Raw genomic sequence first — 11527 nt, forward strand, 5'->3', positions numbered from 1 at the left:
CCCCAGCCACTGCAGCCTCGCCTGCTGGGCTCCAGCGATCCTTCCGCCCAGCCTTCCAAGTAGCTGGAACTACAGGCGCGCGCTACCACGCCCGGCTAATTTTTTATTTATTGTAGAGATGAGGTCTCACAAAGTTGCCCGGGCGGGTCTCGAACCCGCGGGCTCAGGCAATCCACTCACCTCAGCACATGTGACTTTTTTCATGGCTTAAAAAGATGGAACAAATTTGAGGTCTGTGAAGTTCTCCTTACTATACTATTTCTGTTCCTGTTTTATGCACTGATGAATGTCCTAGGAGAAAATCTCTTGAAAATTACTCTTAATTTTGATCAGCAAATACAGATAAAGATAACAGTTTTTTCTGGGAGTGGAAATTATAAAAACCTATTTTCTTAAATTTAGAACTATTTTTGTGTTAATTAGCCCTTGTGGGAAGTTATTTCTGTTTTAAAAACCAGAATGTAAATGTATTTTACCTAATAATTTGGATCCTTAAATGCTTTCTAAAAGGCAGTTTGGGCCGGGCTCGGTGGCTCAGCCTGTAATCCCGCGTCTTTGGGAGGCTGAGGTGAGTGGATTGCCTGAGCCCAGGGGTTCGAGACCCGCCTGGGCAGGCGAGACCTCATCTCTACAATAAATCAAAAAATCGGCCGGGCATGGTAGCGTAGGCCTGTAGTTCCAAGTACTTGGAAGGCTGAGGCAGAAGGATCGCCAGAGCCCAGCAGGTCGAGCCTGCGGTGGCCAGGAGCGGACACGGCACTCCAGTCTGGGTGACAAAGTGAGACTCCAAACTCAAAAAAAAAAAGCAAAAAAAAACTAAAAGGCAGTTTGGTAAAGGTTTTATATATAGGCTTATGTGTAATGGTTAAATAAACTTATTGAGCATCAAGTACTAATAAGTACTTGATATACTCTTAATTTAAAGGTCTTGCAAATACATGATAAAGTATTTGAAATGTACTTGGTCATGTAGGAACTGAGTACTTAGTCAACATTTTAATTCAAAAGTTGATCATTAAAAATACATAGTTAAAATAGTATATAGTCACTTCATTCCAATGGTATTAAAATGTCTGATATTAAGGTACAGAACTTACTTCTGACTAATTTACCATTAAGAAACTAGTAGAATCTGGATGGGCACAGTGACTCACATCTATAATCCCAGCACTTTGGGAGGCCAAAGCTGGAGGATTGCTTGAGCCTAGGAGTTCAAACCAGCCTGGGCAACATAGCGAGACCTTGTCTCTACAAAAATAATTCGCCAGGTGTGGTGGTGCACACCTGTAGTCCCAACTACACTGCACACAAGCCTGGGTGACAGAGTGAAACCCTGGCTCCTAAAAAGACAACAAAGAAGGAAAGAAAGAAAGAAAGAAAGCAAGAAAGAAAGAAATTAGTAGAATCCTTCTGTATTTGCTGTGATTTTTTGGTAACTTTAAACATTGGTTGCAAGCAATATGTAAGTTTTTCTCTAAACATAAAAATGTAATCATTTCTTTGAAAAGCTCTCAAGTTGGGCAAACCTCTTTCAAAACAGGTTCTAAGATGTCTAACGGGTAAAACGGGGTACACCTTGAAGTACCCTAATTGCCAGAGCTGGAGAGGTTTGCTCCTCTGTCCCACTCAAGCCTGACGCAGATTTAGGCTCCCTTCTCCAGGCTTTTTAACACCAAAGAAGGGACGCCAAAGCCTTAGACGTGGACTTTTTGAAGTTAAAATTCCTGCTATTAATGTAAATGCAGGATTTCTGTTAGGAGCGAAAACTGGTTTGATGATAGTGTCGCCCAATTCGGAGAGGCCCTGTGCTGCTCAGCTCACTTGCTCACTGTGGGCTGCTGACTGTCTAACTGTCTCCGAGCTCGCGCCACTTACCAATGCTCATCTCACCCCTCTCTTTTCCCTTTCCTGCTCTTGCTTCCTTTGCTATATCTGTGTGTCTTTCATGGTAAGACTAAAGAAAGTCTATCCACGTTATAATAAATAAATTTCATATATTTTTAGTAAACCAAATTGTTGTATATATTTTTTTGGCTGCCTTTGTCCCTCTGTGTCTTGCTTTTGTTTTGTAAACTATTCTTAGCAGTATATACATATACACACACACACATATGTATTTCTTTTTATATCTATATACAGCAAAGAATTTCAGTGCAAATTTAGTCTCCTTACTGTATCTACATTTCTCTTCATGTATCTAATATTTGGTTCTTGTTATCTTGCATTTTTAAAGCTTGCCCAGTTACACTTTAAGGTATTTGCTTCATTACTGGAATTTATTTCTTATGGAAGTAGTAAGGAAAGAATCTGGGTGAAATGTTCCCTTGGGAGATGGGAAGAGAAAAAGATTTCTGACCTCTCTGTCCCTTCTTTCATGTTATGTTTATCTTCTCTTCTTGACATTTTAGTAATACCAAGTCATTCTAGCCAACATGGCTTAAAGGTAATACGATTTACGACTCAGATGTCATTAATGATGGCACAAATGGTTTAATTGAACCCCTCTTTGTGGTTTGTACAGTGGAATTGGGGCTTAGAAGTGGCCTAAGAAGCTAGCAATGAAAATCTGTCACAAAGACGAGCTGCCAGGGTCTACTTCATTTGACATATAAATCTCAAGTCAGATTTCTTTCTTCTTCATGCATCTTTTGATAACCTGTATAAGAAGCATTCTGCTGGCCATCTTCTTAGAGCAGACTGGCTGAGAGGTTGTATGTGTACGTGATGATAAGCAAAGAGTCTAGTTGGTGGCCCCAGAGGAGACACCTGTTCCTTTTTCCTTTTGCCAGCTGGTGATTTGCTTATCCCTCTTCAATACTAAGCATTTGTGGGATCTTGGCCAACTCGAGTTCTGATTATAGGAAAACCTAAATCTGTTCTCAACAAGCCCCAAATCCTGGTATTTCTCAGTAAAAACATTTAAAATTACATTTTTCAAATTTGAATTGGATTTGTAACAAGTGAAGCTTTGGAAATCACTTTTGTAATAGAGCACCAAATGCGTTTAATAGAAACTCAAGAAACCAAGGATTTTTTTTTTTGTTTGCATCTTTGGATGCTATCAGATATTTACTTTCCAGATGGCAAAAAATGCCTGTACCTTCCTTCCACTTAAATTGTTGTTTTCTTTTAACCTAAGTAAGATACGATTTCCTAGCAGAGTGTTACTTGCTTAGTAATTTACCAGCATGGATGCCTACCCTTTCCAGTGTGTGTATAATGCTTGGGTTTCTAATTCAAGACATTTCTGTAAGTCTCAGATTCTTTTCTTACTATTTATCATTCTGGAGTGTAAGTGTAAGCCACACAATGAGATAAATACAACACTTATATTTTCATATTTGTGTAGAATTTCAATTTACCATAAATCATGAGAATTCTGTAATTTGTGTGCCGGATATCTTGGGTCTCACTAACCAGACATACATTTTGCCATTTCTAACCTGGGCCTCAGTTTCCTGTTCCTCCAGTTGGTTCGAAAACAGACTGAACCAGTGCGTCCTCTGCATTTTCCCAGTTATCTTGTCTAGAACTGAGCTTAATTTGGCTTACTGTTCATTTAGACCAACTGATGCTTGTCTGCGCTAATGCAGTGTCTTAGGTCATATGGCCTGAGGCCTAACCTAGGAAATTTTTCTCCTTTTTTGTTCTTCCTAAAATATTTTTGTAATTTTCCTTTTATGTTTCACACTACATATCATTTTTTAAAACTTTATATTTTTTAAAAAAGGCTTAGATTTCCAGAAGAGTTGCAAAGGTAGTGCAGCCAATTTCCGGAGATACCCCACTAGCCTCCCCTGATGTGAACACCTTACGTAGCTGTGGTCCACTTACTAAAACCAAGAGAGCAACATTGGTACAATACTGTTCGCTACACAACAGACTGCACTCAGATGTCACCAGTTTTCCCACTAATGTTCTTTTGTGTTCCAGGATGTCCAGTCTGTGACAGTCCATCAGTGTTGTCTTTAATAACCTTGGCATTTTTGAATGCATATACTTTTTGCAACAAAAATTTAAATATGTGCATACATATAAACACATATTAGCTTGCCCTTTTGGGTGGTATTTATTGTGTCTTGCCCTCCCCACCCTCCCTCCCTATTCTTCCCCTTCATCTGTCCCCCACTCCCTAGACTCTTAAGGTAAATGTTGTCCTCTCATTACAGTCCTCCCCCTCATAACCAAATGCTGACTCAGGCTGAGAACATAAACCGAGTTCTCTGGCTTTCTCCTTCCAGACTCCCCATGCTTTCATTCTACACCTGAAAAACCATTTTAACAGTTTCTGTTCTAGCATTTATGTAATTACCATTCATTTATATGAGCAACTTAATGTCCTCTTCAGATTCTATAGTTGAAACATTATCAGCCTTCAGTTTGAATAGTAGTAATAATTTTTGCTACTGTTTTGGCCCACAAGATCTTAAAAACACATTCATGGAACTTCCTAAAAAGTTACTGAAATTAGTGAGAACCAACTGATATTTCCAGCATAAAACTGCTCTGCATGACATCCGTTTAATTGCTTTGCATGTATGTATTTTAATTGTTGTTACTGCTTGGTAATAATTTATTCAAGAATTAACAAAATTCAACCCGTGGTTAGATTTTGGTAGAATTTTTTTTGCGGGGGGATACAACCTTTTTTTTTTTTTTTTTTAATTCTACATCTTCCAAATTTATTAACCTGTTTCTTTAAGTTCAAATGGATACAATCATATGCAGATTCTGGCATGTCTATGCATAGGTAAACTTTTTCTCCCCTCACAGTAAGTAAAATTTCAAGTAAAATTTTGTGAACATAATGGCCTTAACTCCCTATAAAACTTCCTATGCTTTTTTTTACATTAACATTAATTGTGTGTTTGTTCTAGAACAGTTGTACACTGACCACTCTTCTCAGTTGATTTCTGGAATTTTTAACTCTTTGGTCTTTTAGAGAAGCTGAGTACATAAAAGATGCAGATGAAGAAAAAGCTTCCTTGCAGAAATCCATCAGTATAACTAGTGCCTTACTCACAGAAAAGGACGCAGAGCTGGAGAAACTGAGAAATGAGGTAGAGTACCAACTCAGGTGAATGTGAACATTCACACTGCCTCTTTCTGTTCAAACTCCAAGCCTAAGCTAAAATACTGTGTTTCAGGTCACAGTGCTCAGGGGAGAAAACGCCTCTGCCAAGTCCTTGCATTCAGTTGTTCAGTCTCTAGAGTCTGATAAGGTGAAGCTTGAGCTCAAGGTAAAGAACTTGGAGCTTCAACTTAAGGAAAACAAGAGGCAGCTCAGCAGCTCCTCAGGTAAAACGATGCTCCCCAGCACTTATCCATGCACGCACTTCCTCCCAAGGAGCCGTTTCTGGAAGAGAGCTCATCGGAGGCAGCCATTGTGCTGTCCTGACTTTGACTGACTTACCTCTCCCACTGTTTAATCACATGAGAGCTGGTCATGGCCGCAGGCCCCACACACGTGCCTGGTGTCCCTGCTTCTGGGCCTCATGATCTGTGAGTGTTGTCACAAACATCAGACAGTGGACAAGAGCTGCCATTATGGCAGTGACTGTGGGGTCTGAAAGTGCGTGGCAGTACAGGAGAAGAGGCGGTCCCTTTGGTGGAGAGTAATGGATTGCTTCTTTAAGTTCAGATAGAGGTGAGAGACATTCTTACCTCCATCTGGCCAGTAGTTGGCCAGCTTGAGGGAGAACACGAGAAGGGCAGGGTGGTGTCTATGGGGTCCCTTAGCATCCGGCGAGGAGATGAGAACTCATCTACATGTTCTCAAAGAGACACATCTGGGAAATCCACTTGAAGATGAGTTTCAATCACTGTCCCTTTTCACTGCAGTAACAAAAAAGATGGTAGAGTTTTTAAAAATTCTCCCTCCGCTTTTTTTTTTTTAATATAAGGTAATACTGATACTCAGGCAGAAGAGGACGAAAGAGCCCAGGAGAGTCAGGTAATATGCCTACCTTATTGCTTTGCTTTCTTGCTATTTTTCAGTTGAATAGGTAGTATGTTTCTGCAGTCCAGACATTAAACAAAATTAAAAATATATGCCATAAAAAGTCTTCCTCCAAACTGTCTCTCCTGCTCAACTTCCAAAGTCCAAACAGGTAATTACTGTTATTCATGTCTTGTTTTTTCGGAAAAAAAAAAAAAAAAAAAAAAAAAAAAGAATATATAAGTCAATACTAATACTACCCCCCACCTTTTAAAAACAAGTTATTGGCATACTACATAACCTGTTCTGTACTTATCTTTATGGCTGTGTAGTGTTCCATTATATGAATGTACCATAATTTAGTCAGTTCCCTATTGGTTGATAGGATGCCTGGGATGTTTCTGATCCTTTGGATGTATTATAAGCAATCTGTAAGAAATTATCCTGGGCAGCTATCATTTTATGTATTAGTATTTCTGCAGGATAAAGTCCTAGAAGTAGAATTGCTCTGCCAAAGGGTTCCATTCTCATCTTTACCCAGAAAGGCTGGGTTCTTGAAAACCCAGTCTCTTTATGCCAAAATTAACAAAACAACTTTAGTTTTTAAAATGGCCTTATATGGAGGCAATCTATTCTATATTTGGAATATTTGGAAACATAAATGTACCTGTGCAACAGACATCATTTACTTACTTTTTTTGGTCGAGATGGAGGTTTCACTTTGTTGCTACCCAGGCTGGTCTCAAACTCCTGGCCTCAAGCAGTTTTCCCATCTCACCCTCCTAAAATGCTGGGATTACAGACATGAGCCACTATGCCTGGCCCTGATATTCATCTTTTAACTTTAATAATTTACTTGGTATATACTTATCCTGTTCAAAATTCAAAGGTTCAAAAGCCATCTTTCATTTTTAAATAAAAATTTAAAAACTCAGTGAGTTTGAGATTTTTAGTTACCTGACATCTCCTTTGAGGGGCATGGAAGAATTTCAACAATGTGCGAGTTTGCCCTGGATTAGCGTTGCCTACTTTGTATGTCTAATTGCCTTAATAATTAACAATGTCTTCTCTTCCCCCCTTTCCACTCTGCTTCCGTTTGTTTCATCTGCCGCTGACAACACTTTGCTTCCAATCAGCAAATGGTTTGTTTTATGTTTCCTAATTTGTGTGCACATGTGTGTGTGTGTGTTTGTGTGTGTGGCCTCCCACTATACTTATATCCATTTTGTGACTTTCTCTTCTTCCTGAAATGGACCTCTTACCAGAACACTAACTTAGAAAATGCAATTAAAGAAGTAGAAACAGACTCAGTAGGTCTGCCTTCAAAGGTGTCCTCTTTCATGTTGGGGATATTCTGCACAGACTGACTGCCAGCTTTGCTACATAACGTGCCCCAGCAGGAAAAAAAACAAAACAAATATTTATTGAAAAAATAAAATATACATATGTGTGTATATTATATATTTTAAATATTGTGAAGTGGAATCTTTCAGTTCAGAGCAATGAGACTGTTTTTATTACTTATAAAAGAGGGAAAAAGCTTTTTGAGTGAAGGTGCCCTTAGTTTGAAAGGATATGTTCAGGCAAGCGCATTTCCTTCTGATGACCATCTCTTTGCCCCACTTGCCCATGACCCTTGGCACAGGTGACCTTCATATGTGTGGTACCTGAATGCTGCCTTGTCAGCGTGCCAGTATGTCTCTCCTCAATTGAAAGCCTTTTTACATTTTCCCTGAAGACATTCTTACTTATCATTCCACCATTACCAGTCAATCATTAAATGATGGTCTGAAATGAATTTCCATTTAACTTTTTCAAATCTACAGAACAGAAAAGTCTTGGATGCGTTCTGGAGTTTAATGGAAGAATGAACCTTTTTATGCATTTTGTAAAATTGTGTATATGTTTTTATGTGATAGAAGGAAAAAAGTTATGCCCATGTATTCAGAAATGTAAGATTATGACTTTTGGAGAATGCAAGGGGCTTTTTCTGTTAAAAATTTTTTTTCCTTATACTTTTCCAGGAATCGGTAGCACTCTACTAATCCACAGATCTAAAGTATAATTTCATTTGCTTCAATAACATGCATATTCATTTACAACAATAAACATTCAATGGAAAGTAATCTAAAATGCTTTTTTTTTTAAACTTTTACATTTTTTATTTTAAAGATGTGGGGTACAGTTCAGGGTTAGGTACACAAATGCTCATTATGCAGGTACCCTTGTTGATGAGGTGTGCCCCCCCGAAAATGCTTTTTAATATAAAATAGCATCTGCTCAGCAGGGAACATTTGAAGAATATTGAAAGCTAGAAAGGGGGAAAAAAGAAACCTCCATCGCCCCATCACTTAGGTATGGCCTCATTTACATCAACTTTTTGGTTGAACAATCTTAGCACTCCTAATCTCCAGATTGAAAAACACGGGTCAGTCAGTAAGAGCCACCGTTGACCTCTCCAGCACACATTGCAGCTGGAGCTTGAAGGTGTATCTTCTTGACTACTTGATACTCCAGCTTACGTATATTTTAGACATTTTAGACATCTCACTGTTTCCTTTTCTTATTTTTTTTTAAACAAATCAGATTGATTTCCTAAATTCAGTAATAGTGGACCTTCAAAGGAAGAATCAAGACCTCAAAATGAAGGTGGAGATGATGTCAGAAGCAGCCCTTAATGGGAATGGGGATGACCTGAACAATTATGACAGGTATTTCATATTAAGCCATAGTGACTGGAACTTTAGTTCCATCAAAATAAATGTTTTTACTTTATTAATTTATTATTTTAATTTTTTTTTTTTTTTAGTCAGAGTCTGTTTGTCATCCAGGCTGGAGTGCAGTGGCACACTCACAACCACCATAGCCCCGACCTGCTGGGCTCAGGTGATCCTTCCGCCTCAGCTTTCCAAGTAGCTAGAACTACAGACGTGTGCCACCACACCCAGCTAATTTTTTGATTCATTGTAGGGATGAGGTCTCACCAAGTTGCCCAGGCTCATCTTGAACCCCTGGTGGGCTCAGGCAGTCCTCTCGCCTCAGCCTCCCAAAGTGCTGGGATGACCGGTGTGAGCCACTGCACCTGGCTTAAATATATGTTTTTAAAATTAAGTTCTCCAGTGGATTGTAAAAACAGACAAAAAAAAAAAAAAACAATTGCTTTGTAGTTTCTTTGCCATAAATAGATTTCCATAAATCTGGCAAGAGAGTAAGAGATTTCAAATGGTTTGACATGAAAACTTAAAATATGGAATGTACTACTTATAATGGAGACTTACACAATGAGTTCTTACTTATTTTTAAAAATCTTTACAAGCGTTATTTTCAATTTCTTCTAATAAAGTTTCTGACTTCACACATTAACATTTATAGTGATGACCAGGAGAAACAGTCAAAGAAGAAACCTCGCCTCTTCTGTGACATTTGTGACTGCTTTGATCTCCATGACACAGAAGATTGTCCTACCCAGGCACAGATGTCTGAGGAACCTCCCCATTCCACACACCATGGCAGTCGGAGTGAGGAACGCCCATACTGTGAAATCTGTGAGATGTTTGGGCATTGGGCAACCAACTGCAATGACGATGAGACCTTCTGATAAAGCCCCAACTAGGCTTTCTCACTAGCATTTAAGCAATTTAACACCAGCATTGAGTGTGCAGACGTAAGGAGAACTCATGTTATTTTTGTTCCCCATCAACAAATCTAAGAAAATATTTTGATCTTCAACAAATAGTCCTTTAGTCTCACCTTATAAGTGAGAATAATAAATAAATACTTAGTAGGTGAGTTTCACCTCTAATTTTGTTTTCTTCATTTTTAAGTTTGAAAACATTGCACCAGATGCCATTACATTTATTGTCCCTAAACCTCATAAAAAAATCCTTACCCTTACAATACTTTATTTAAGTAACTTTAAATTATACTGTTACTTTTCATATTTGCACTAAAATATTTCCAGGCTGCATTTGTATATTTAGATTTTTTTGGTTAAGCTTTGACACTGGAATGAGTTGAAAAAATGTGCCATTTTGCATTTTCATCTACTCATTTAAAGTATTTTATTATTTTTCAAAGAAATATCTGAGCTCTTTGCACTACCCATTATCAGTAGTGCCTTTATTTCAGGCTTGATGATACTTAGGTGTGATTATAAAAATCATGAAACAGGTAAAGGGAGGGGGGAAGCCCCAGAACTGCTGTGGGGACATATTATAATCTATATGCTGCACCCACTTACTCTCCTGTGGTGTTTTGTTTATCAGTTTTGCATAATTTCAGCTTCTATATATTATATGTATATATTTTTTAAAAATCTATATTTTGGGAAACAACATACACAATGTGTCTTTCTTTTCAGATATTTACCTTTATGGGAAAAAAAACACTTAAAATGATCATCAGGACATAACAGTCTAGGCCAGAAATGGCATCATGTGGCTTTGCAATTATTTTGTTTGTTTGTTTTCCTTTTGTTTCTTTACCACATTGAAATAATGGGAGGAATTTTCTCCAAATTGTTTTCCTTCTCTAGCAGATATCCCCAGCAGTCAACTACTGATAAGCCACTATAAAACACCTAAATTAACCAATCTATAATCTTCTTTTACAAGGTTTTTAAAAACTGTTTATAGATGAATGTACGATGAGAAATTCAACATTAATAATTTTGGATTTTCTTATCACAAAAAATAAAATGAAGGACCTCAAACATCAGAACAGTTTATCAACCAGTTTGAATCTATTTATCTTCATTTGAATGTCTTTTAGAATATGTAAAAAGTAATAAAATGTATCTTCCATGCTACATGTATAATAAGAACTTCTATAACTGTATATATGCCTTTGATGTATTTTTCCCTTAAGATTATCAAACTGTGTTTGACAAGTGAATAGTAAATAAATCTGTTATCAATTGAAATGTTTGGTTATAAACATAATAGGAATTGCTTTACAAACAGAAAACATGTAAAGCAGTATTAAAATTTGAGCAAACAAGTGTTCTGTATCTACTTTAATAAATGGTTATTCTTTTTTGCCAGTGGTAGTAAACTGTAGTTATTTGCAGGTTTATTCATCATAATGGTTTTTCTTGAAATGAGCAAACCCTATAGATCCTAATAGCAATTTTGGCTGCAGTCTTTTTACTAAACAGCTTTTAAGGAATTGGTATATCCTTCTTAGGTCAAAGTGTTTGTGACCCATTTAGCACAGCTTACCTACAGCTGTTATCTATTACAATGTCACACCATGTTACTTAACAAAAATATAAGTGGCTCGGTGGCTCAGCCTGTAATCCCAGCACTTTGGGAAGCCGAGGCGAGTGGATTGTCTAAGCCTGTGGGTTCGAGACCAGCCTAGGCAACTTGGTGAGACCTTACCTCTATGATAAATCAAAAATTAGCTGGGTGTGGTACCTTGCGTCTATAGTTCCAGCTACTTGGAAGGCTGAGGCAGAAGGATTGCTGGAGCCCAGCTGGTTGACGCTGGGGTGACTGTGAGTGTGCCACTGCACTCCAACCTGGGCGACAGAATGATACTCCAACTCTCTCTCTCTCTCTCTCTCTCTCTCTCTCTCTCTCTCTCTAT

At 38.0% G+C, this 11527-nt stretch overlaps 1 protein-coding gene across 1 annotated transcript in view; it reads left to right on the plus strand.

The window, feature by feature from the left end:
* CLIP1 (CAP-Gly domain containing linker protein 1) overlaps window positions 1-10979 on the plus strand; it is a 133155-nt gene extending 122176 nt beyond the window's left edge. The window contains exons 22-27 of the mRNA XM_021713208.1: window positions 4943-5060; window positions 5148-5298; window positions 5904-5953; window positions 7075-7080; window positions 8525-8649; window positions 9311-10979. Coding sequence (XP_021568883.1) covers window positions 4943-5060; window positions 5148-5298; window positions 5904-5953; window positions 7075-7080; window positions 8525-8649; window positions 9311-9536 — 676 coding nt within the window. The 3' untranslated portion in view covers window positions 9537-10979. The remainder of the gene's footprint in view (window positions 1-4942; window positions 5061-5147; window positions 5299-5903; window positions 5954-7074; window positions 7081-8524; window positions 8650-9310) is intronic.
* The last annotated feature ends 548 nt before the right edge of the window (window positions 10980-11527 follow it).

This window comes from Carlito syrichta, unplaced genomic scaffold (assembly GCF_000164805.1).
Source record: "Carlito syrichta isolate Samal-C Ts95f unplaced genomic scaffold, Tarsius_syrichta-2.0.1 Scaffold304341, whole genome shotgun sequence".
Classification (NCBI taxonomy): Eukaryota; Metazoa; Chordata; class Mammalia; order Primates; family Tarsiidae; genus Carlito; species Carlito syrichta.